The following is a 27,236-nucleotide window of genomic DNA, read 5'->3' as shown; positions in this document are numbered from 1 at the left end:
GTGCAAGACTGATGTTGATATGCTAATGAAAGATACAGTGGGTCTGATGCACAGAACCATGCTGTGAGCTGTTCTGAGATAAGGCAGCAGCAGGCACATCGCTAGGAGAATGAAAGACTCCAGACTGCTGCAGCGATAAGGAGGTTACATTAACAACAATGTTTAATTTAGGCCAGCATATTTATACCCCACCGCTTGCAAAGAACAGGGATGTTGAATGATCGGCCCACTTGATGGCAGCATCGGTCTGCACATGCTGAACTCACTGTTTCTGAGCCAGAAAGGAAGCAAGTGAAGACATCAAAGCTTGTCTTACCTCCTCCCTCATCTTCTTCACTGTCTCACCTTTCTGTTAAAGAAGCACAAAAAAAACCCCGTTAGCCTGGGCTAAGAAAAGAGAAATGATATACAATAGTTTGACATGAATATAAAGTTATTTTCTGACCTTTCCGATAATGCTTCCAACCTCCTGCAACAGAAAAAAAAGAGACACCGTGAATGATACGATTTGTTACAGAAGAGCATTTGTGCTGTTCCTAAGCTATTTCACTATCATTTATTTCAAACCTTCAGTGTGAAGCATAGCTCCCTTCCTGTATACAAATATGCCATGTTAGATACAAAGGGATGGACTAAAAATGCAGCTTTGCAGCCAAGTGATCGTGCAAGAAGAACACTTTTAACAGAAACCGATCTCGTGGTTACAGATCCATCCCGCTACTATAAACACAGACAAATCCCTATTAGGGAATGAAAAGTTAAGAAATAGCAGAACTGCACAATCTAGGGGAGAAAATGAGGTGTAATATAAGCATCAAAATAATTGCTGGTTTCTCCAAGGGCAGGTATTTACCCTCCTTACACCTTGTAATATTGAGAGCTGAATTTCCATGCTACCAAGTGTTATTGTGTAAACACCTGGTGGCCTGTCTTAATCTCCCTATTAAGCACTTAGAGAACAATAATTGCTAATCACTTTTTAGGGATTTGGGAATTGCTACTGGCCTCCTACAATGTTCCACCAAAGCAAAGAAACTACTGAGAAGTGTGGCTGTGAACATGCAGTAGGGGAACAATGTGGCAGTTCTGGCAACATCTCAAGGGTTAAAATCTTGGTTAATAAAACCAACAGGTAGCAACAATGAAACTATTAACACTAAAATGAATAGTCTGGACATGTTACACAAATCATGCATCTGCCACATCAGACTGGAAATCACGTGATGGAGAGACCAGCTAAAGGAAAATACACTCCTCTTCTATACAAAAATTGTGAAATCTAATTCTACAGTTAAAGACTGCCTCAGATGGTTGAGCTGTCTCAGATGTATGATACACCACTTCCCCACACCCAGTCCATACATTTCAGTGTAATCCATCCTGGAACACAGTCCAAAGTGTAGAATTTTTGAAATTTTTGTCCTCTGATGCTCTATCCAGTGATGGACTTGTGATAAAGTGATACTGACTTCACTCTGCAGGAAAGAACTACCTGCAGCGACCTTGAGTTATTTTTGCCAGTTGTTTATAAGCTCCTAACATGAAGCTGTTTGTGCTTGCAACTCCTCACATCCTGCTCACCAGACATGAAGACTTTCCAGTGAGACAAAGTTACCTATTTCAATGAACTCTGGCACACCCTTCCCTTACGCTCTCTGCAAGTCTGCACACAACACCTGACTGAGGAGAACAGTCAATACACTGCTGGACAGGCTGGAAAACTGGGCTAGGAGAAAGCTCAGGGAGTAGAATGAAGTCAGATGAAACGCCCCATGTCTGTGACGGAAAAAGCCCATGCAGGAGGACAAGCTGGACAAAAACTCACGACCTTAAAACTGACTTTGCAGAAAAAGTCCCAATGGTCCTAACTCAGAACTTCTATATAAATAAATGAGTACATCAGCAGTGCACACTGCTCAATCAAAGGCTGGACTGTATTAGCAGGAGTGTAGCCAGCAGGCTAAGGCAAATGGCTCTTTGTCATCCTGTTTGTGAGAGCACACCTGGAGGGTTGTGGCCTCTTTTGGGCTCCTAGTACAAGACAGACAAGGACACACTGAGGTGAATTCAATGCAGGGCCACCAAGCTGGTCAGGGGACCAGTGCACAGGACACATGAGGAGAGATGAGAGAACTGCATTTGTTCTTAAGAAGAAAAGACTTGGCAGGGGAGTCTTACTGCAGTGTACAATAAGGAAAGCAAGCTACAATATCAAATTCCCATTCAATGTCAGGAAAAAAAATTACCATGGGGATGGCTGGACATTGAAAGAGGGACCCAGAGAATCATCATCCTTAAAGGTGTCAGAACCCAAGGGCAAGGCCCTGTGTAATCTGCTCCAATGCAATCTGCTTGATTCAGGAGGTCAGACTGGAGACTTTTGTGGGTCCCTTCCAGCCTTCATTGGTCTGTGATTCTTCAGCCATAGCCTTATCCCCAGTGAAGTCAATGCCTTATTAGCCACAGAGTTGCTCAGTCCTGTGAGGCCCCTTCTCAGGCTTATTTTCAAACTGTGCTTTTCCTGTTTCCCATTTCCCTTTTTTATTTCTCTTCCAACTGCTCTCTCAAGATGGCATTCTGCACTCTTGTATACACTGACCTGAGAACAGATACTGTCCAGAGAGGAGTGCAAATCTTCCAGTGGTATCTGCTTTACAAACCTACAGTTCTGCTGGCCAGTGTAAGACTTGACACAGCTTACACTTGACACAGCTGTGTGAGTGTTTTTGGCAAAGCTGCTTATGTCCATTTAGGACTATGAGATATCTGCACCTCTGTACATACAATGTAGAGAAGCAGCTCTGTGAGAATGGGAATGAAAGGGCTCACTGCAGTTTTCTGTCTTGTAACTAAATTATTGTAATATTATCTTAATATGCAGCTTTAGGTCACCCCTCTTCCGGTGGCTGAGACAGCCACACCAGCATGCCGTGTAGGTTCCCAAATGAGATGCAGCTTTTTTGTTAGCAGTGACACAAATCTGGGACACAGATTTTTAAGATCTTACTGTTTTTTACATTTTCATTGTAACTGTCAATCTCACAGTAATTGCTGAATGGGCAATACAGGGAGCAAGGCTCTCAGTGATGACAAGGCTTGGGAATCCCCCGTGTTCAGTAGTTCCTATGTGACCACTTAGCACATCTGGCAGTTTTATCTTAAAAACTTCTTCCATTCTTCTCAGTTCCAGCTTTCAGAAATAATTACTTTCATAAAAAATTCTTAGGAGGTAGAAGGACCTTTTGCTAGGGCCAAGAGCATTCTGTTTCAGTTGCTATGGGCAAGCAGTCCATGGTATAACTTCAGGTTTTGTATACCTGAAGTTTCATTAGAATATGTAGGTCTAGTCTTGAACCTCCAAGGCTCTGTCAGTATAAACTTAATACAAAATCTGTCCCAAGCCATTCAATCTTTTGGCTCATAATGAGAGATGCTGTTCTTTCAGAAATGAATGGATGGGTCATGGATAATAAATGCAAAAATATCTTCCTTGGAAATAGGAGAACATACTTTGCTTTAGGAACAGAAAAGTCATGTACTGTTTGTAGCATTAGTAAAAAAGATGGTCCATTTCTAACACAGAAATAAGGAGTATTAAAACAAGCAAAGGAGAGCATAGAGTTAAAAGATTCTCAAGCTGATTGTTTCACTGAATTTTCTGTGAGTTTTGCTTTGGATTTCAGTGGGGACAAGAATTCTACATGACCGTTCATTACTTTGTTATTTATTAATGAAGAGCACAAGCTACCAGAGAAATGAGTGGAAGAACTGTGTGAATACCACTGAGAAAAAAAAATTTCAATAAGACTGGTGACCAGTTCCTTGGAACATGCTAGCAAATGTCACTGTAATCATATGGACTACTTCAAATCTCCCTCTCATCAAAAGGTGACTTTAGAGCTTTTTCTATAAACCAGTCACAAAACATCCAAGCCAATGCCATCTCTCCCTCTGGTCTGGGAAATGGGATTCTGCTTGGCCATGTGAGGTAAGGTCAGGGGCAGAGAGAAGCACTAACTTTACATGGACATTTCAGAATTTTTTCAGAGTTTTGCTTTATACAAATTACTGGAAAAAAACCTAAAAAATAGAATGGTTTTAATTGGGTCACTTCAGACTTTTCTGGGCCTTTTTCTAGGAAAGCCCCTAGAAAGTACTGGTGACAACAGATCATGTCTTTAATTATGATGAGAAATCTATTTCAGCCACAGATTAAATCAAAAGACTCTTTTCACCTCATTCTTCAAACTATCAAACTACTTCACCAAACCTTTAGTGTTTCTGTATACAGTCCAGTATTTGTTTCATACAGTTTCTCATATCACCATGAAATAAGTTTACTGCTAGATGAGATACCTAACACCATTTTTATGACCCTCTAGTTTTAGCATTATTTCTAACCAAGGTTACTTTAATGGCTTTACCTTCTTCAGAAAATGTTTCTAGATCTGCCAGACATCAGATGTGCTGTAGTTAAGTGCATAAGATGTCTGTCACCTACACTGGTTCATTACAAGTTTGGAGTTCAGTGTAAGTCAGGCAAACAACCCTCACTGCAGTCCAGGGACAGATAATGGAGGATATTTTGAAATCCAGATGCTGATTTCAGATAACTTGAAGATAATTCTCAAGCCTGAGGGACAGAGTTGTCATTATGATTTTCTTAAGTAGGAAATTTCTAATCAAGTAGATAAAACAAGAGCTGGACCTCACCAACAAACCCTGGGAGACTGCCCAGCATCAGTAAAGTATGTTGCTAACCAACCAGCCAATTCATTGTTGATAAACTTGAGGAAAAGCAACGGTAAAAACAGGGGATGGTTTCTTTCAGGCTGAAATGTAGCGTATAATATTATTTGCACACCTTATTCACAAGAATGTGATTAATTTTGTTCTTAATGAACATTTGGGAAGTGCTCTATTTATAGCTAAGAAGCTATTTCTGCAGATTGTGCATCATCTGTGGTGAAGACAAGGCAGTACAAAATGGGGCAGCAAAAATTCCTGTGAGTCAAGGCTTTTGCAGGGCTCTTGCTGGTAAGAATGACTAAACAAAGATATAAAACTGGTTGTAGAAGAAACCTATTTCCTAATCAATTATCTCGTGTGTCCTTTGAATAGCAAGAGAAAGAAATCAGTCATATTAAGAAAACAAGAGGCTTAACAAACGACAACAAACCTTGTATTAAAGATTAACCTTTGATCTGTAAACATAAAGTGTGAAATTCCATTACTTTTTCTAAGTGTGAGGTTGGTTTAATAATTACTGAGTCCTGGAAAATCAAAACAAAAACAGGTACTGTTGTGGGATCATAGAAACACACAGGTCTTGCTCTATTATCATGCAGCTTTTATTATCAGTGCTGTGGGGGAAATGGAACAAAAACTCCATAGGATCCCTGAGATAAAGCCATGTCTAGAAGGAAAATACATTTAAGAAATAATGTAGGAATATATGCTTTCACCCCAAAATATTCAACAAAGCACAGGCTCCATCCTAAAGCCTGAATTCCTTCAGGCAATGCTCTGATTGCACATGCTAACCTGCTTTCTATAAAGCAAGGACAAGGTAGAACCAGTAGGGCTGGAGTCTACAAACAAAAGAGCTTTGAAAGGAAAGGAATACAGCCTTCCTTGGTGGGGAAACACCCGTCATGGGACAAGGAAGGGTCCTGGCAACAGCACACAACAGCTGTGCTGATAAAGCTTTCCAGATCCAGGCCAGTTGTCTTTCTGCCATCCATAAGGAGGCATAACATAACTCAACTCTCTCTCCCCTCACCTTAACCTGAGGACAGAGTTGCCAATAGTCACCTAAGCTCATGAATACGCTTGCATGGAAGACCCCAAGAACATGTCCCACAAAGCCGTTCTGAACAACGCGTTTGCATGCAGCATGTGGGGCATCAGCATTTTTCAAAGACTGGAAGAAAAGACAGTTTTTGGAAACATGACAGCCTCAGAGAAATCTGTCAGCCTCAGAGGAAAAACAGCCACCTTGGGTAAACTGAGAATCTGATTTGTGCTCTGGGATTACGTGGGATTAGCCTCACTGCCATGGGAGATCTCATGTTCCTAAGTGATGCTTCAGTAGTCACTCTCTGATACCTGCAGCCCTAAATTAGAAAGGTATTGCAGTCCAAGGCCTTCCTTACTGAGGCAGATCTTTTGCTAACAAATATGGTAGTGCATGAGGAAATCTAAAAATTATCATTTTTCTAATGGAGATTCCAGTATTATGTATCTTCTGCAAGTACATCTAACATTTTTTTTGGGCAGCTGTGCCAATGGGCATTTTTCCTTTGCCTTTTGATAGCAGATGGATAGCCAGTTTACATTCAGTTTCACACCTAAGCTCCCAGCCTTCCCTATTAAAACCAACCCAAAACTCAGTTCTGTCCCTGTGTTTGTCCCTGCACTTGTGATGCTGAAGCAGCAGCACTGAGTAGGGCGTGTACCTTCTGCAATCTTCATTAGTCACACACTGATGAGGAGATTTTGTTTGGTAGAAGTGGGAACACTCAGCTATGGAGATTGTTTTTGGGAGTAGAGAGTGCCCAGGGGCTGGGGGAACTCTCTTCCTTTCTGCTGATTTCTGAGATTAGTGAGAATATCTTGGCTGCTCCTACAAAAATGCTGAGAAGAGGTCCATCTTGTGTGGTGCATCTGCATGCAGAGTTTTGTTCCATGACCAGGGCTCTCAGGTATCACAGCAATGCAAGCAAACAAAACAGGAACTATAATAGCAATAGGCAGGACAGTCAATCCTCATAATACCCTGACAGTGTTTGTGGAAACTGGAAAGAACAGAACAAACGTTGGATTGATTGGCATTTTATGGCTTGGATTGTATTACTGACAAGGTGATTCTTAAAGTTACTTTGTTGCATTCTGTATTTCAATAAGTAAAAAATAAAAAATGGAAAAGGAAGGTCATTACCTTTAAGATGGGGAAAATTAATTTCTGTGCTTGCTTTACGGTCTTTCAGGGAGGCAATTAAGCAGGCACCAAAAAAGTAGCCACTAACAGAAATCCCTGATGCTAAAATGGTATTATCTGAACTAATGAAAAAGGCAATTTTTCTTAATGATTTTATTCTGTATTTGAGCTGTTAAGTGTAAGCCATTACTTTATGAGTCTAAATTTTCTTTTTCTTGTAAAAATTCTGTATGTAGCATCACAAAGTAATCACCAACATGTCTGAAAGCCACCATGTAGGTCACTGTAACCAGTGCTTCCAGTGCCACAAGTCACCCATTGATCCTGCTGAAATAATTTCGAACTCAGATACCTTGAGTTCCTCAGGGAATTTAAAATTATGCTGTAAGTACTAAGGCACTCATAGGGTTTTGTCCAAACCCAAACATTTGACTGCAGATACATCTTTCTAATTCACTGCTGCTGAATGAGAAATGCATCATTGAGCAAATGGTATCAGGGAAAGAAAAGCTCCACTCAGTCATCATATCTTTCCTCCATCAATGCAGATAATACAATCTAATAATACATGTGCTACTCGTTACTGGACATATTTAAAATTTGCATAGGAGATGTACAGAACATAACAAAAATGTCTATACCAGATTTTTTTCTTGGGATTCCCTTATTAGATTTATTTTCAAAGTACTATTTTATATCATTATTTCCAGCCACAAGCACTAGTGGCATTCAAAATACTGTAAAATTTGTATTTATAATATGTATTTATGAGAATGTTTGAAGAAAGCTAGGCATAGTCTCCTCAGTCTCCTAAAACTTTTGCTGTTTTTCTATGAATTCCCCCTCTGTCACTCTTCACCATCACTCACACACGTGGCACCTGCTGCTGAGCACAGAACTGCAGGTGTAATTCTGCCAGAAGAACAGCAAGGTAATTACCTTCTCCTTGCCCCATGATGCACCAATACCATACATCCAAAATTGCACACACTTTTGCTGAAATAGCTTTCCTCTCCAACATAGCATATCCCAAATGTGCCACTCTCTAGACACTGACACATCTGATGCTTTTTAGCCTTTTACGCTTTCCAGATTTCCCTCTGTCACTGAACATGTATCTTCTAAATTACCTTCTCCAGTTAATTGCCTCACCTCTCCAATTTACACCTCAGTATTTGGCAAGAGTCCTACTTTCCTGCCAGTTTTCCCTTCACTCCTTCATCCTACCTGTAAATTATTTCCTTGTTCTTCCTAACCATCTGACTTCATTAATTCATTTTGGTTTTTATTGCTGAACTCCATTCTCTTTCTCTAAAAGATTCCTCAGGCTCAATACATTACTATATTCTACTTTGGTTTCTTGCAGACTTCACTGCACCCAATATGATTTGATCAATGCACATGTTCACACAGTGCCTTTGGAAACAGAGCATTATTTCTCCTGCCCGTTCGTACCGGAGGGAGGAAGCAGAGATTCTTGCACCACCACCATGAGATGGAGGTGGATCTCATAGTGGGTTTGTGACCTGCTGCCCTTTCTAGACTGGCCCATTTAAACATTTTCTCCTCTTCCACTTCATGGACCTGGCTTTTAAATCTCCATTAAGCTGCTTTCCTGAGATTTAAGACCTTTCTATTGCCATAGTCTCTTCACCATTCACATCTAAAATTAAATTTTAATGCTGAGTCTCCAGAGTCTTAATCAGCCTGTTAACACTAGCTGTATACAAAACCAAACTAGTCCAAAATCATGTAATCATTATCCAATATAGTTAAAATAGGCACTTTATCAAGTTATTTCTTCCTGGGCATGAACTGACCAAACCTAGTTCAAGACCACTGCAGATGTCAAGTGTCATATGTTAATATGTTGGCAGATACCTGTGGGCAAGGCTACAATTTTCAGTCTTTCAACCTCATTACCTGAGGCAGTAAGCAAGGAAAAATCAGCCACAAGTCATGGGAATAGAAAATTCAGCAAAAGGTGAGCAAGGAATGGTAAGAAACATGGAGGTCTACACCTATACTCTATGACACGCAAAGAGCCAAAATAATTTTTGTCTTGACAAAAATTTAGAAAGGAAGAAAAAGTAAGAGATACAGTTCTTTTGGGGCTTGAGCTCTGCTTCTCCATACAGAGGGCTCTGATGGCTGGGGCTGTTTGCCCATGAATGCACATACACTTAATTTGTCTTCCTTATGCCCTTCAAAACCAGTGATGTGGTCTCGGCAAATATGGTTATTCTTGCCTTTGCTGGAAGCAGAAATCTTGCAATCCTTACAGTACTCCAATCTTGTCCAGAAATTATAGTTTTGAAGTAGACAAAGATAATAAAATACCCACATTCATTCATGTCTCTTTTCTACACAGTGATTTTACTTATTTTACTTCAAGAAACAGCAAGAATCAGATGGAAAATACAAAAGTAGGGCACTGTAAATAGCCTCAACTCATATTCCCTGTTTTTCTCTACTGAAATGTATCAAACAGCTTTATTTCTTAATGTGGTGCATCTTTCTCATTAATAAAGGATGAAAATGCGTATCTGCATCATTTAACATATTCTATATTTCTAACTGCATGTCCCTCAAAAGACTCTTCTGTTTCTGACCCCTCTGGAGCAGCATTCAGGTAACTTGGTCAGAAAGGTGCTGAGCAGCAGAGGCTGCAGTGCCTGTGAAGTGCAGCTTTACAGGATGAATTCAGTTTTGTCTGACTTGTCCTTAGAAACCTTCAGTGATGGATGGTGCAGCACGCCCAGGCAGCCTCCATCCCTCCTCACACATCCTCGTAACAAGTTTTTCCTAATCTTGCTTTTGAGATTTCCTACAGACACTGACAGTTGCTTCTCTGTGGATGCAAGGAATGCCTAAGCACTGCCCTTGCAGCATCCTCACCAACACCTGCCCTCTAATTCATCACAAGAAAATGTGACAAATGTTTTGTGTTGCTCATGACTTCTCTTCAGGGCTGTAACACCATCATAGCTTTGTCACTGATGTAACATGGCAAAAGATGAAAATTAGGCCTTTCATTTTACATCATCACAACATCTCTGAAAGTCCCAGCTCAGGAGGACACCTTTCATACCAGGCCCTGGAAACACTGAGGTTACCCTGAGGTTAACCTTTCATACCTAGCAGCGGTTGGCTTTTTGCAGGGCCTGCAAAAATTCTTTTTCCACTATCACTGATAAAAAAATTGCTGCCCTCCCTTAACACCAGGTTTTCTGCCATGAGAATATCAAGGCTGTGCCTGGCCTTGCTGCCAGCTGGCTGCTCCCAAACCTTGCTATGCTGTGGCTGAGTGGCTGTGCTCCCAGGGGCTATCCCAGCTTCCTCAGACAGAGGCTGCAAAAGCCTGGCAGGAGCTCAGCTGGATGTACAAACACTCCTTTCCCCAAAGCAAGATAAAGCAAAGGTACTGATCAGTGGTGTCCTACCTGCACTGGGGAGACACTGGCCCTGGTTCTCCCAGAGCTTAGGACTCTTCCTATTTCTTTTCCTTTCACCACATGATAATGTCTTTTGTTTTTGCAACATAATTTGTTTGTTGTGGTGGTTTTTTTATTCATTACCATCTTGAAGAGGTCTGGCCACTCATACAAATCCTCATTTTTCTGCAGGTATAGAATTTACCTTGATTGCCTCATTAAGGTGTCCATTCTTGACTTAAAGCCTCTATACAAATCACATTAAAAGTACATGCTGAAAATTTCCTAAGTCTGCGGGACTTACAGTCAAGATAAGCAAGCACAGTAGTACAATTTATGGATTTCCAATCAAAATGCATGCAAACAACCCAAAGTACATTGGCCTTCCCTATGCAAAAAGTACACTGGTAATAATGGTTTAGACATAGAGAGTTAAACTTAGTAGGGAGAGAACCTCATTTTTCCATGCAATGCATTAATAAATAACATTAAAATTATTTTACTTTAAAAATAACTGAATGCAGTTTGCTCCTGCTATTTTAAAAACCTTTTTATTCCTCCTCCTCTCTCTCAAGCTCTGACCAGTTATTTACAGACGAGCTTCTGCTTCTAGACAAATTCTTTTGTCTAGGAATATTAGAGATCAACAACTTCCACTGATGTCATTACCACAACAAATCTCAAGAAAGAGTCTAGAAATGTGTTTCTTCTTTTCCAGAGGCACATACAGCTTTCAGAATGCTTTCTCACATTGAGTTCATATTGATTCAGACATCCTTCATTCCTCTGTATCATTTCTAAATCACAGAAATGACATCAAAGAAACTGAAAGCGTCTGACTTTTATCACCAAAATAAATTCTGATTTAATGTACCCTTTCCAATACTTAGGCACAAAAGGATACATGATTAGAGCATAGTGGAGCTAACAGAATACCCATCGTGCCTTGTTAACTGAGGATGCATGGTATAGATCCAGGTAAAATTTGAACTTTGTAGCTTTTGTGGGTTTAATTTAGACCCTTGGGGCTACATATGCATTGAAGGCTGGACACATAACATCCATTATTGTTAAAAGTAGCTGCACACAAAATCAATGATGTTTAACAGAGAAAATGAACTTTATCTGATTTCATTTCTGATTTAAAAAAACTCCAATAATCCTAGCCCACAGTTTAAATAAAATGTCCTGAAAATGACAGACACTTCATTTTTGCTTTAAAGGCATGATTCTGAAACAAGCAGAGCTGTCTGACAATGATTAAAAAAGCCCAAAACACCATCACTTAAGCACATGGGAATGTGACTGCAACCAGTAGGGCTGCTTATACCCACTGGGATAAGTATGTGCTCAAATGCTTTCATGGACTGGGACCAGAAACCAGTAGAATCAACCCCGAAGACCTAATTTTGAGCACATACACGTGTACAGATTTTAGGTGGGTTTTGTAAGAGAGAGTGTTATTAAATTTGTTTGACAGATCCCTATTTAAGATGCAGATTTACACACCAGATGCCTGCCTGAAGCTGAATATTTCAGGGGGAAAAAAAATCAAAATGGTTAGATCATTTCTGAGAAAAAACATAATTTGATCTGACATAACCTAATTTCTGAGGGTTTTAATTTGTAAACTTAAGCTGTACCCCCTCACACTTCTCCATAAGTAAAATAGAATGGGAGATACCTTAGTGTCCTATTTGTGCTATGGGTTTATCATATGCGTGTTCATACCATAGTTTGAAAACATCCGCTATTTTAAATTTTATAAGCATTTTAGTGATAAAATTAAACTCTAGGAGTAAAAATATTTTTTTAGATTTATATATACAAATTTGATCTCCAGAATAATATGCATTATATTTTCACTGTTCCCTGTTAAGGATGAGACTTAACCACCTCCTTTCTATAACATTCATTCATTAAGCCTAAAAATGTCTGGAGTTGCCTGATGCAAATAATACAAACAAACCTATGAAATGTGCTTTTTAATTAAAAGCTCACTTTATGATCTGTTGATGTGAAATAAGCAGCAGCCAGACTGTTAAATCTGACAATACTGAATTGGCACTTTGTCTGTGGCACAGATTTCCCACTTATCTGCATGCTTTAAGTGCTGCACTGGACAGAAAAGAAATGAGAATCAGTCTTCTGACCCAAACCCACAGGGACCTGGGCAAACCCCCGGCATATCAGGGGGCTCACTCTGATGAGATGTTACAGCAGAATAATGAAGAACTGGACCCCATTTGCATTCAATAGAAATAGACACCAACTCTGTGGCAATTATTTCACATGAGACAATGTTCTGGTATCCTAAAAAAGCCCTGCAAAACCCAGCAAATGCTGAGGAAGGCGAGCTGTATGCAGGTCAGCCTCCTGCAAGGGTCTGCCCAATTTGGCTCACTATCAATGGAAGAACTTCTTTCTTTTTGCCACCGGATCCGCTCAAAATGGGTTTGTTACAGGCAGGGGTTGTTTCAATGAGCTTGGGCTGCAGCGTGAACTTCAGCAAGATTCCCCGAAAGGCAGGGGGTGATTTTTTGTTTGGCCGTGGCAATGGTGCTTTTGACTCAAGGTGGAGGAGGAGCAGACCCTCTGTCAATGTTAGTGCCAGGCTCTGCTGGTAGCTGCACACACACTCAACACACAGGCAACAGGAAATGCTTCACCTTGCCATGCATGAGAAGGCGTATGGTAAGAGTGACATTGAGACCTCCTTCAGACACTTTTCCGTCCTTCGTGTTCATCCTGGCCTTGTATCTTCAATACTTGAAAGTAGCTTCGTTTTTTTTTTTTCTTCTATTCACTTAATCAACCTAAAGGGAAAGAAAAAATAGAAAAAGTACCATTGAGTGGCTGAAGCTACTCTGAACTGAGAATATCATGTTGTACAAACCAATTAACATTCCTTCCTTTGATTTTCTGGACTACAGTTTAGTGCTGAAAAGGCTCCTTTGATTATTATCCCTCCCCATCCAACTCTTTAGCCCTTCACCAATTACAAGATAAACTCCCTTTTGAAACCTTTAAAATTTTCTTAACTTCCTGTATTTCAAAGTTGAAAGTACAGAGCACAGCAGAGTGAAGTACAACGTTTTCTTCTGAAGAGCACTTTGTTAACCTCTGCAGTGTGCATATGCTACATACATATATCTATACATGCATTTTTTTTACACGTGCCTGGTGCTGTTTTTATTTCTCTCCTTGTTACTACATCTTTCTCTTTTTGCTCTTGCAGAAGAGATATTTTTGTTTTCTCTCCAGCTAGAGAGAAATTAATTCTGAGCCTAAACACTGATCCCTGCCAGCAACAGCAGATGACACATTATCAAAGACATCTGAATAACTAAGAGCCACTTGCTATTGTAAATCTGGGCACTGTCTGACTTTGTTTTTGTCTATGAGGCCCAGAGGTGGCTCAGTCCCTCAAAGGCCAAAGCTGAGCCTCAGCCCTAAGTGGAAGGAAGATTTTTCTTAATTCCTAATGACAAATTGCAGATTTCCAGTCATTTACAAAGCCATAAATATCCTAAAATGCTAATGAAAGCTGCAAGGGCTGGCTTTGAAGGGATAAACAAGCTGCATTATGAGTTTATTAATGCAAGGACATTTATCAGCACAAACAAAAATGGGAGCAGGAAGGAATATTACCAAGGGCAGACAAATTCTGTAGTAGAAAAGGCTTAGTGACTCCTTATTTAGTTTTGTCCTTTTCAGGCTTATCTTAGAAAGCATAAAACCCTTAGACATTATGCCTCTCAGTAACCATCCCTTTTTTGTTACCCATCCTCTGTAACAACCCTATTAGCTTTGCATCTTCGGGCTTCCCAAATATTTACCTTGCAGTATATATAAATAGGGCACTGGCTAATGACCACTCCTAGGGACACCCATTTTGTGTTTTGGAGTGGCAGGCTGCTCTCCCCTTGCCAAGATTGCTCAGGCATGGGCCTAAACAATTGGAAGGGCCTATGGGATCATTCTCCTAAAAAGTCTGGAGGAAGTATCGTGAGGCTGTTCCACCATTTGATTAAGCTCTATCCTAAGAGGCACCAAGCACTTCACTAGACCAAAGTGAAGCCCACATTGGCTGAACATGTTATGTGTGAGAGACATCAACAGCAATTCTTAAAGAAAGAGCCCAAGAAAAGCGTGGAGTGATTGCTGTTGGACTTGCTGAGCTGCCAGCAATCAGTGATTCTTGACACCCTGGGAGACTGCCTCCAGACCTGCATTTCCCATAGCCATTGCTGGACAGCTTCATGAATTTGTTTAGTGCCTTCTTGAATCCATACATCCGGTCTCCAAAAGTGGTGGTCTCACACATTTAATATTAGTGTGGAAAAATGTTCTCCACTCTATGTAGCTTAAATTTGCTCACTGATATTTCCCCTTGTTACACATTTTGCCCTTTGTGTGTTATCTGAAGACTGTCACACCAAGTCATTTCTCCGAAGCCGAAACTTCTCATTTCAGCCAGGGCTTGTGAGTGACCAAGCCACTCCTGATGTTTTTGCCCCTGGGAAATACACTGGAAGAGTTTTCTCTCAAGACTCTACAGGAATACTAGGGCCACAGAGAGTTCCTGTGCCTTCAGTGACTGCAAGAATAAGTGGCAGACATGCCTAAGGAGAGATGAAAAGAAAGAGTAAGAAAGAGCAGCTGAAACTCCTCATTCCACCTTCCTCACTTCCCCTAACCCAGCATGGACTAAGAGTATTTAGTACCATGTCCTCCACCACCCAGATCACAGCTGCTGATATAAATCCATTTATTTCACATTTCTAGGCTTATCCCTTATGCTACATATTCCCTAGAACACTAGAGAAAGGGAAACAAGAATCCAGGTGCCTGGGTGAGAGGGCAGAAAACAGAAGCAGCCTGGCCATGTCTCTGATGCACCATGAGTGCAAGAAGGTGACAGGAAAACGTTCCAAGGCAGATCTCAGGGAATGGCAGAGAAGGGTATCAGCTGTACTCTACTTGTTTAAGACTAGACCAGGACTCAGGGGAAAACCTGCGACTGGAGGACCATGACAGCCCCTTCTGAGAAGTTCAGAGTGTGAAGCAGAGATGACTGCGGTTGTTCCCAGGCTGAGACAGGGATTGGTCTCATGCTGCTCACCTGCTCCTTGCTGAGGGAAATGTCCCAGCATTTTTTGATCTGTCAAAGATAATCCAAGCAAACCCAAAGTGCCAAACAGGAGCACTTTGGTATATAAACAGCAGCCTAGACCTTGTCATTCTGAACTGCACGAGAGCAACACCGGCCCTTGAGACCTCTAGAAACTGATGGCAGCTTTAGGGCGTGCTTGGAAGATTTCAAGAACAACTGTGTTTCAAGTAGAAGCAAGGTATGTAAGACCTCTGTGGATCAAAATTCAGTGATGAAGGTACAGTTGTGTTTCTAATGAGATGTATTCCCATGTGGGAAAAATAATTCCAGACTAGAAACAGGTTTACAGTTACCATGGCCTCTTACTACTGGAATGCTACAGCATCACTTTGGAAAAGAAAAATGGAGGAAAATCTTTACCCCAACAAGAAACCAATCTCCACCCAAGCCTGACCTTTTCCAGATAAAACCTGAAAAAAATCAGTAGTAAAGGCTAACGCCTTTTGGGTTCTTTTCAAAAACCCAGAGATTAGAAATGAAATTCCACCACAAATATTGTTAAAAAAGCCACAGCTATTTGATTTTATGAAGGATTTTGTCACTGTCCCTCCTCCCAACAAGCTTAAACTCTGGCACCTGGCACTGAGAATCAGAACAGATGTCTGGGGGAGGGCTGGGAGTGTGTGTGCCTGCAAGGAGTTAGGCAGCTGTGTGAGACACAAAAGGAATTAATTCAAAAAGGCAGTCTCATATGCTAAGGAAGAATATTTAAAAGCTACACATACACCATGAAGAGAGAAGACTTTTTACTATGCCAGGTCAATCACATCTGCCTCAGTTGTCCTGAGAGGGCAAGTATTCTGGGTAAAACATTTACAGCTTTACAAAGTAAACCGACAGTACTGTTAATGACCTGGGTATTTTGGTTTAAAGACAGATTAAAACAAAATGTGTTGCTGTACCTCATTACTTTTAACTTTAAAGGAATTTATTTTTACTTTTAAAGCAAATATGTCTGCAGACAATGTTACAAACATGCTGATCTCCGTGTGCATGCAGATGTCAGATCATCACATTCAGAAGGAAGAGAATGGCTCCCTCCAGAGCTGCCTACCAGACAGCAAGACATCCATGTATTTATAAACCTACTACTGTCATATACAAGTGCATTGTGAATATTTAATTGGTAAAATAATTTCCCTCTCCTTTGCAAAGTCAGCATTTTGAACAAGGTACTGTGTTTCTGCCTTGTGTGTGTTTCTCTGTGAGCGAACAGGAGGCTAACACAGGCAGCTTTCCTTTCTCATGCTCTGTGCAGTGAGGTCCTATGGCTACCCTGGATGATGGGAGAGCTGAGTCTCAGACTGGAAAAAAAAATCAGTGTTTCACACTTTTCCTGATGCCAGAGGAAAGCCAGGGGACCCCACAGGTGAGCAGAGAGTACTGTGCAGGGAGGCAGAGTCAGTGGCACAGCTAAATGTTAAGAGTGAGGGTATTTGCATTTTAGCCTGCCTTCAGCAGAGAGCTGGCAGTGACAGGAGGACAGCTGGACAAGATCCTCTTCCTGACCTTGGGACTCTGGACCAGAATGCACAAAGTCCAAGATCTGGGGCTCTGCAGCTCCAGGTAACAAGCAAAAAATATCATGGCCACAGAACAAAGGAAAGTAGCTCACATCAGGTAGTTCCCAGCGAACTGCAGATCTTTACTTCCTTTGGGGCTTTTCCATTGTCCTGCGGACATTTCCACTGCTATTTATCATGTAAAAAGCGAACATTTTTCTTCAGGTAGAAAAATACATCCAAATGCATTTTAAAAACCACAACCTTTTTAAAACTTCAACAAAATGGAGGATTGAGACTGATGTGGAGTCATATGCAAATGCCTGTTATCTGTAAGTATATGTTTCTATACATTTTTAATATTAGCTATCTCAAGCTAGCATATACCCACAGGTCCTTCATGCTCAATATTTATTACACACAAATTTTTAACGTGGCTTTTCTGTAATTGTGGGTAGATTAGGCAAATAAAACAATGAGCAGCTAAGCCACACTTTCATTGGACTACTACAAAACCCCAACACAGTTCTTGGGGATTTCAGTGAATTAATAAAAGCTACAAGATGAACTATAAGCTGAAAGGCAGTGTCACAACCCCCACACATGCACACATATGGAGGTTAGGAATCCTTGTGGCTGAGGGGATAGTGTGAGATGGCTGCCTGAAGCCTGAGATGTGGAAAGCCAACCTCCTGACCCCCTTTCTTCCTACCCCACAAGCCTGCTAATTCCCTCCAAGAAAATAAGCAGGCCATTGCAGAGAATATGGCTGCACAGTGCTATATAAAAGATATCCATGTTAAGGCAACCACTTCCGGCACGCAGGGTAAGAAAGCAGCAGGCAGGGATGCCAAAGATGAATAAAATCAACATAGTACCAAGGTAGACATCATGCAATTGATCTCTGAGTTTATGTCAAATAAATTATTTGACATCTGTGAATCTGCCAAGAGAGCTACTCATCTCAAAGATCCAGAGGGATGCAAGGGAGAAGTGAGAGAAAGAGAGTGTGCACAGGGTGAGGTGGGGTGGAACTGCACAGTCACAGAGGCGTGTTGAAAGCAAAGAGATGCAGAGAGAAGAGAAAGAGAAAGGCAGGAAGAAAGAGAAAAATTTAGCTTCAGATAGCTGATACAGGGAACAGTGTGAGAAAAATCAATGTGGAAGCAAGAACCACCTGGAAATATTAAAGGAGGAAGCCTGCTCTGCTATGTTAAATCTTGATTTTACAGTTGTTAAATCTGAGGTGTTGGGAAAGAAGAAACTGGCCAGAGCACCCAGCACAGCATTCTCTGTGTTTGGGCCTCAAAATCTCTTGAACCCAATTATGATGCTTCATCACTATGAACTGAAAAATGCAATTATGAAGAAAGCAAGGAAGAATCTACTGATAAAATTGAAAAAAAAAATAATTCCAGCTGTTCCACTGGAAGAAAAAAAAAAGATAAAAGAATGGGGAAATGATAGTGACTGACATTCAGGAGAATCCACTTCTAATTCACATGAGGATGGTTAAACTCAGTCATATAGTTTCCATGTACCTGTAGGTTTAGAAAAAGAGAACTTCTTTTTCTTAAGGGAAACATGAGAAAATCCAGTCTCTCACAGTAAACATGTAATTTTCATATTATAAGGAACTATCCCAAAGGAGGGGTAACTAGGCAGATATCAAGCCATAGACATGAGGGCATGAAAAAGAAGACCTAAGATATCAGCAGAGTAGTGTGAAGATGACCAAACAGATTTATCATGACTTATGGAGAACTGAAAACTGGACAGAAACACGCCACTTATGAAGAAGTAGCTAAGAGTTTCATCTATTTAGCAAGAACTCAATAAAACAGTACTACCAAAAAAAAAAAAAAAAAAAAGAAAAAAAAAAGATAGCAAGAGTGAATAAAAAAGAACAGAGAAAACTGAAGAACAGGAAGTCGTGAAAAGGCTGTAGCTAAGTCATCTTGATCAGAAGACTTCAGGTGGAGGGAGACCTCCCAGGAATTGGAAGAAACACACTGCCAGGGATCACGATGAGAAGAAACAACCTGTGCTTTCAGCAGAGCACAGCTCTTTGGAGGCAGATTTATGCTACTGACATGATTTTAGTCTTTCATTTAAACTGGAGGGAATACAGGAAGGCATAAGGAATGTAAGAAAATTGCCACAGGACATGAACTGATGACATTATCAGCAGAGTTGACATATTTGGCCATACAGTAAGGCTTAAAATTAGGAATAAGTTTTCTACCACAGACAGGTTGGTGCCATCAAACAAGGAGATGACTACTTTGCTTACAAGCTCTTTGATAAGCTAGGCAGCTGTTATCTATGGCTTTTCACTTGAAACTAATATCTCTGGATGTCAAAGGACTAAACACTGTAATTACCCAAAAAAAAAAAACCTGGCAAAAGAAAACCACCTCATCCCCCCCCACTGGCCAAAACCAACAACCACAGCTACAGGTGAAATCCAGAGCAAAACCAGCTCAGCTGCAGTTGTCTTAATTTGTTTCAATGAACGTTTTTTTCAAAAATTATTAAAAGAGATAATGATCTGACAATATTTACAGTCTCAGCTGAAGCAAAAGAAGACAACTGGATATTTGCTAAACATACACTTCTTCACTTTCTGTGTCAACTGAAGGACAAAGACATCCACTGTTACTAAACCATATTGTTATGAGGTTACTAAAAAAGCTCAAAGGAAGCCCACAATAACATAACAGTAATAATAATGACAATTCTTCAAAGGATTTTTCTCCCAGTAATAACTACTTGCAAAAGGAGAAATCAGGCTTTGGAGCACTCCAGTTTTGCACAGAAGCTTCACCAGGAGAACCTGATTAATGAACAAAAGCTAAAGAAGCAGGTGCAGTATCAACCTTTCTACTTTATCTCTTCCATCTCCCAAATTACTAGAGAGGACTCTACACAAAGGAATAAGATTATACATTTTATTCACATCCTTATAATTTATATCCCCAAAATAGATTTAATGCTAATCTCTAACTCTTTCATGACGAGAACAAGATCTGCAGATCCTGGTTCCCTTAAATTGTTGTATCATGGCCCATTTTAAGTAGGGGGATAGTTGGTGTGAAACCAAAATTTCAGAAATGAGAAAATTAATTCTTTGTGTTACCAGAACAAAGCTTGCAGTGGTCAGTGGCACAATGGATTTTTGCTAAAAAGGTAAAATAAGATAAAACAACAGCTCAAGAATGAAATTTAAACACTAGAGAGAAGAAGGATTCAGGAAATTCATAAATTACATGCTCAAGGAGATACAAATAACACCTAATAAAAGTAAGCTGAATATGGGCTACTAAGAGAGCAGTAATTTAAGTACACAAACAGATACAGAAAATGCATGTTTGTGGGGGGTTTTTCAAGTGGTAAAATATTAGCTCAAAAGTCAAAGGGGATTAAAGAGCAACACATTCTTCCACCAGCTAACAGCCACTAACAAAAAGCAGTTACACAGCTTAGCAGGCCCTGTGCTTTACCAATTATTGTAAAAATCTCTTTATCTGTCATATGCTAAGCTCTGTAGTTACTACAGATGGTTGGAAGTAGTAGTTTTGCCAAAGATGTGAAACTGATCAAGAAAGAACAGGATGAAAAAATAACAAGACAACTTTTATAGGCAATTGAAAGTATAAAAAATGGCAAGACTCCAGGAATGCTGCCTTTTGAATGTAATTTTATGAAGTATGTGAAGTGACAGTAGTTTTTCCTTGATATGTTTGATGGTGTTTTGCCTGAGGAAGAACCTATCCTATCTATAGAAGAAGCTGCCTTGTGTTCTCCCTGCAGCTGCCTTTGTGTTCTCCCTAAAACGAGAAATGCCCTCACCCTATACAACTGACATCTCATTTGCTGAAGATCACTGCATGCCAAATAATCTTTGAAGAGAAGAGCAAAAGATTAGAGACTTATTTTTTCTATTCTCAACTGATGAATGTTCAGCTACTGAACTTGATGTATATGAATCCTGCTCTTAAAATGGACCACTTTTCCTCATGCTAGTCAAAAAGCATGAGCTTTAGGCAACTACACTGGTTGTTCCCTTTTTGATTTATTAAAGGAAGTAAACAGCAACATATTTATTGACTCTTCTGCTAATAATGTTTTTTTGTAAAGCCTTTTGAATAAACAATAAGATGTAGATTTGTTACAGGAAAAAAAATCATAGAAGCACAATAAAGACTATTGTTTTGTTCACAATTTTTCTACTATCAACATTTAATGACAAATTACTTATTTAACATAAATGAATGTCAAAATATTATTCTGTGTGTGAATAGACAGCTACACATTGCCAAAATATTGAAAGTTATCCCATTAGAAAGCATCACATGCCAAACAGGTAATAAATGCTATCAAATGTCTGGAAATGAAGTAATAGGAAATCTAGAAAAGCCACATAATGATATTCAGCAAATGCCAAACAGATCTGGGACCTGATGGAAGTAAATAATGGAATAACACAGCAAAAAATGGAAAGCACAGTGATTCTTTTGCCAAAGATATCTTCCATCTTTCTAATTTTTTCCCCTTCTTTCTGCAATTATTCCAGAAAGAACTACCCTGGCAGAAATGCAGAGAGCATCTTTACAATTCCCCATGAACTACAAGATGAGCAGCGGAGCGAGCATGCCAATACTTTGTACAAACCCAGCAGCCAACTAGTGCTTCTGCATCTGTGCAAAAGCCAGGGAGATAAAAGCTCCTGTAGATAGAAGCTGATATGCTGGACTAATGCAACATAAATGCTTCCACAAGGAAGCTGTGGCAGCTCACTATAAATTACTCTGTACAAATATTCTCCAAAAGGATTTGAGGATGAGCAGGAGGACAGAGCAGAAGGTGCTTTCTTTCCTTTCCTAATGGCAGCAATGAAATGAACTGTAAGCTTCATCACGAACCTGCCAGTTTGCAACATCAGGGAAGACAATTTATGCATATGGTAGACCAGTTATTCACCAGACTCTAAAGCTCTAATCATAGCTTTAAGCATAAAATCAGCTTTAACTGCCACTTTATCCTGTGGCTCCAAACGCTCAAGTAAAGCACCACATTTCTCAGACCTCTGGGATTTTTTATGTTGCTTGTTTCAAATGGAAATTTTGCCTTACTCGCTTATGTTTGACTAAGAAACAGTCACTCCATCTAACTTGGATTAATCATTCCATATGGTGTGAGATAAATCTAATAAAGAAATGTACATGTAAGTCACAGGGAAGGTACAAGTAGCACAAGTAGCCCAAGTGGTCTGTCCAGCACAGAGTTGCTTACAAGAATGGCCTACCATATAAGAAGAGATTTTTGGTCCACACCTATTCCTGAAAAAAAAATCTATGTTCTGATGACCTAAACATTGTGAATGTGTGGTATATTTGTTAAATAATCTCTGCCCTCTAAAGTCAAATGCACGATTCTGACATTTCCTCAATAAATAATTTCATTCTGGAATAATGTTTAAATTTTAAATTTACCTTAATATAATTTAAAGCAAATAAAGCAACAGCTTTGCTTGTTGATTTAAAAATAAATGTACTTGCGAGAAGACAGTCAAGCCTAAGTCTCTTTCCCATTTTTTAAAATGTATAAGAGAACACAGAAATAGATACAGTCTATTTCCAATCTATTTAAAGTAAGATTTATGTACATACATGAAAAAAAAAGAGATACGTTTCAACATAGTATGTATATATGTACAGAATATGGTTAAATAATGACAAGCAAGTAAGGTATAATTTTGTACATGACAGATGTGGACAAATTTTAAAACATTATGCACCACATTGCTGGGGTGTAATCTAATAAACAAATATTAAGAACAGAATGATTTTTAAATGAGGTTCTTATCTTCAATAAAAACAGTCTCACAGACATAGAGATCTGTAATTTTCTCTGCCAGTACATATAGGAGTAAGGACAGCTTCTTATTGATCAAAGAAAAAAATTCCTCAAACCAGAAGAATAGTCAAGGAAATACAGAAGCTTCTTTAATAGGAAACATTAACCCATCAAGTATATTCCCACTGGGCATAGAACATACAGATATTTAAATATATTTGCGGTTTTATATTTCCATTGGTGTTGAAATTATATCTGTCCTAGAATATATCTTTGTCCAACTTATTTGTAAATTAAATGCTTTCAAGACAAAGTCAATTGTTTCACTCAAACCACAACCATGGTTGTTGGTCAGTGAAATGAGGCTAATAGTAATGATCATACATTTAACTTCATTAAACATAAAAATATTACATATTGACATAACCGAACCTCTGACACAAACAAACAAAAATATCACTTTTGTCATCACCGTCATGATGTTATTTACAAGGCTGTGATTTGAAAAGCCATTCAAGCTTCCCAGATGAATAAAAGAAATACTTATTTAAAGTAAGGGAAACTCACACAGCCTCTCAGAAAGGGAAGAGGATGAGCTCCAATCCTTCAGTCGCAAGGGGATGGGTACCAGCCTCTGGAGTCTGAGTCAGGCTCCCTCCTGGGATGCCACACTTGTGCTTGCTTGAGGCAAAGAGGGAATTGTCTCAGACACCAGTCCAACAGCAGCACAGCTGTAACAGCTGCAAATATGGCTGAGTGCTGCAAAGACTTCCATCGTTCATGGGGATAAAAGGGGAAAACAAAAAGCAATGTTGCAATGTCCTGCCAGGGCGTTGGAACTGTTGCCTTCAAAAGCCACAACCTGAGTATTTAAGTTCTCAGCCACTAATTGTTAGTGAAAACATACAGCATTACACAGATTTCACTGTGAAATTAATGACTATGGAGTAGGTAAGAAAATCCAGTAAGTTCCAGAGCCTCATTTGAAAAAAGATTTAACAAAAAAACCCCACCCAATCAAAAAAACCAAAACTCAGCCCACAATAAATGACTCTTTTATGGGCAGTCAATACTCAGACTAAAGAGCCAAACACGTCCCAAGATTTAAGCCACTTAAATCAATATTTTTGTCACTGATTTAAACCAGGAGAATCTTTAAAGCTCAAAAGCCAGTCTAAGTAATGAAGTATTCAAAACCAAAGAAAAACATAAAATAGTTTATAAGTGACTTAAAAGTGCCAGTTGTAAAGTGAGCCACTATATCTTGCCCTAGCACTGCATTTGGCCCTAGCCATCCATTTGTATTGGTTACTTCTGTGGAACTTTTAGAAAGCAAAGAGTCTCTTTTTGAAGAAACAACTGATTTTTTTCACCAAGCTGCTCAGCTGAAACAGTGCTTCATGAAATGTCTGTCATTTTGTCTAACCTTCAGCCTCTTTCTGTACAAACACATGCATACACATGTACCTGTAGATATGTCCATGAATGTAAACAAGCTTCCCCAACACTTTCAACATTTTGAAGAGTTAACAGGGATGTCAAAGTGTCAGGTTCACACAAGTTTCATTGAGACACAGACTAAGAAGGTGCAAGGTCATGGTTCCACTGCAGGCCACTAGGAGCTTCTTCTCACCTTGAGTGAGCAAAGTGGAAGAAGGGGACTCTGAAAGTGAACTAATACAATTACTTTAAAAGCTCCCAGATTCAGAGAAATTCCCAAAAAGAGGTGCTTTAAGCAGACACAGAACACGCATTAATTTTTTTTTTTCACAGCTGCTCCAGTAGCTTTGTGGCTCATACATAGTCGTGCTACCTTTAACAGATTTTCACGGACATAACTAGTTGTGTCATTTGGTGCTCTACTTCCTTTATGAAAACAAGACAGGACCTTTGCTAATGTGAATGATTTGATGGTGCCCTTCTTACCTTCCCACCTTTGGCTTGGGACCACAAAGTGATCCATTAGCTCATTCAAAAGAAAAAAGTAAAGGTCAAGAGAAGATAATTGCTGACTTATTGCGGAAATGCCAGAGATATACTGCAGATATACACCCAGGAGTGGGTTACTAATAAATAAACAAACAAACAAACAAACAAACAAATAAATAAATAAATAACTTTCTCTAAAATAAAATTAAAAAAAAAACATTACTAAAGTTTTGGTACTGTCTACATCAGTAACTAGAAGAAGGTATTACCATCACATTAATGACTGTCACTTGGATGGACTGTAGACACTAAAAAGAGAAGAGCTCAAATAGGAGCAGAAAGATAATAATCCAAAAAGTAATACAGTGGGAAAAAAGTGACAATAAATCTACAATACAAACAATAATACAAATACAACAACTGAGAAACACAGTTCTTAAAAATGAGTCACATCTGGAAGGCCCTGATGATACAAAAGACCTGGGGATGACCCAGGCTACAAATTAAAGATTTAAAACTTGTACTTTGAAGCAGGGGAATAGGAAGCATCTATTTTCTCACAACCAACTCCAATTTTATATTTGCACCAGGACAATCCATAACCAAAGCAACCCAAAACCTCCAATCCAATGCAATCCAAAAACACAATCACAAACAAAAGAAAAAATGAAAAAAGAAAAAGGAGTTCACTAACAGGAGAAAAGAAAAAAAGCTACTTACTAAAACTGACAGAAAGATGGAGGTTGACCTTAGCTACTGTTCAGTCTAATGTAAAGGAAACAGAGGCAAATGAACCCATGAAGTCTTATTAATCTCCAGTCTCCAAGATTTTGTACATTTTCTGTTTCTTTTTCATTTATACTAGATCACTGGAATTATTTTTATTGAAGTTGGGGAGGGATATTTTAGAAATTTTCTTACTATTATTTAGTCAATAAGCAAGTTAACTTGGTAAGAGGAAAACGAGGTCATATAGTATTCAAAAAGACACAATACTTGTTTTCTTTTTTCCCCCTCCAGTGCTCTGCATTGAAATCTGAAAAGCCCGTTTCAGATTCTGCACGTTGCCATTGCACATGTAATAATAGGACACACTGGCCTTTGATACAATTCTTCTCTTCAGGGAACAAAAGCTTCCTTTGGCACAACTACAGCCACTGCTTGTTGTAGGTTACACATGTCTTTCCAGTCAAGCATGATTAATAACTGTTAAAAAAAATGCTCATGACCCATGGCAAGTATTCTTTCAACTATAATACCAGCATTATGGGCTCTGAATCTCAGTAATTTTAAAATGTGCTTCTACAATGGAACTATAATTTAATTACTTTTTCTGCAGCCTGTTCCATTTTGCTTCATCACTTTGATTGCACCATGCACTTGGCAGCTTATGGAAGACTGCATCTGCCTCCAGGATTATTTCACTGGGCTCTTTCGACATCTGTTTCTGAAAATGACTTTATTTGCAGTGGCATAAAGAATAATCAGAGACTTGTTTAATCCAGATAAATTGGAAAAGAGAGAGACACAGAGTCGGAGTTGGAGACAGGGAAGAGACCAGGGAAAAAGCGAAAGCAGATCTATGCTGCATGCTGCAGAAGACATCAAAATCATCTCTGCTCTTCCTGTGCTTCTGCAAATGTTGTTATCTGATGGATGATATGATACATGAAAAGATGAGTCATGAAGTCAGTTCCTTTTAATGTTTAGGGGGAGCTCATAGATGCAATACATTCTAGCTAAAGCTTCGTGCTGTGTTTGATCAGTTTAATAAAATTTTCATGAATTACATTTGCAACCTCATCCACTGAGAATCACAATGCAGTCTGAAATGATCCATAGCAGTTGACAAAAGCCCTTGTAATAAATGAGCTAAATCCAGGCTCCAGCCTGACCTGACATCCTTCCAAAGGCAGCTACAGCCAACACCTGTTGCCGAGTGCCACTGCACAGCTATGGGCCGAGCACACAGCTCAGCATAACTTCCCAAATATCAGCATTCATGAACTGGGTCACCTGTGTATCAGATGACCAAGTTCAAGGCATCTGTAACATGCCCATGCCTGCCTGAGCTTTGATTCAACACAATGGAAACCAGCACTGTTGACTCCTGTTTACTTTTGTATTATAGATGGATTTGTTAACCCACAAACCATTTAAAGCAGTTAAAGACATGCCCTCTAAAAGATCACAGGTGTTGGCCAGGTTTTATTTAATTTTTTTTGTTCTCTTTGCCTGTTTTTTTGTGGAAGGTGAACATATACTTGTCAAGACACATCCACTGCCTCCCTAAGAACGCTGCAGGAAGGCAGCTCTGGCAACAGAAGCAGACAGCAAGGCTTTAGGGACAAAGCTGACTAAAATTCTAAGTGCTAGAGTGCTAGACCATAAGGATA

At 39.5% G+C, this 27,236-nt stretch overlaps 1 protein-coding gene across 17 annotated transcripts in view; it reads right to left on the bottom strand.

Annotated features, from left to right (window-relative positions):
• The window catches only part of LOC129118663 (poly(rC)-binding protein 3-like), a 501,082-nt gene that overhangs the window by 48,032 nt on the left and 425,814 nt on the right, over positions 1 to 27,236 (bottom strand). For all 17 annotated transcript variants that reach the window (XM_077182897.1, XM_077182918.1, XM_077182910.1 and 14 more), the window contains 3 exons: positions 13,044 to 13,190; positions 446 to 469; positions 317 to 349 (listed from right to left, as the gene is read on the bottom strand). In XM_077182897.1, the coding sequence (XP_077039012.1) occupies positions 317 to 349; positions 446 to 469; positions 13,044 to 13,121 (135 nt within the window). In that variant the 5' untranslated portion in view covers positions 13,122 to 13,190. The remainder of the gene's footprint in view (positions 1 to 316; positions 350 to 445; positions 470 to 13,043; positions 13,191 to 27,236) is intronic.

The sequence above is a fragment of the Agelaius phoeniceus genome, chromosome 1 (assembly GCF_051311805.1).
Source record: "Agelaius phoeniceus isolate bAgePho1 chromosome 1, bAgePho1.hap1, whole genome shotgun sequence".
NCBI lineage: Eukaryota > Metazoa > Chordata > Aves > Passeriformes > Icteridae > Agelaius > Agelaius phoeniceus.
This window is presented reverse-complemented; position numbering and strand designations above follow the sequence as displayed.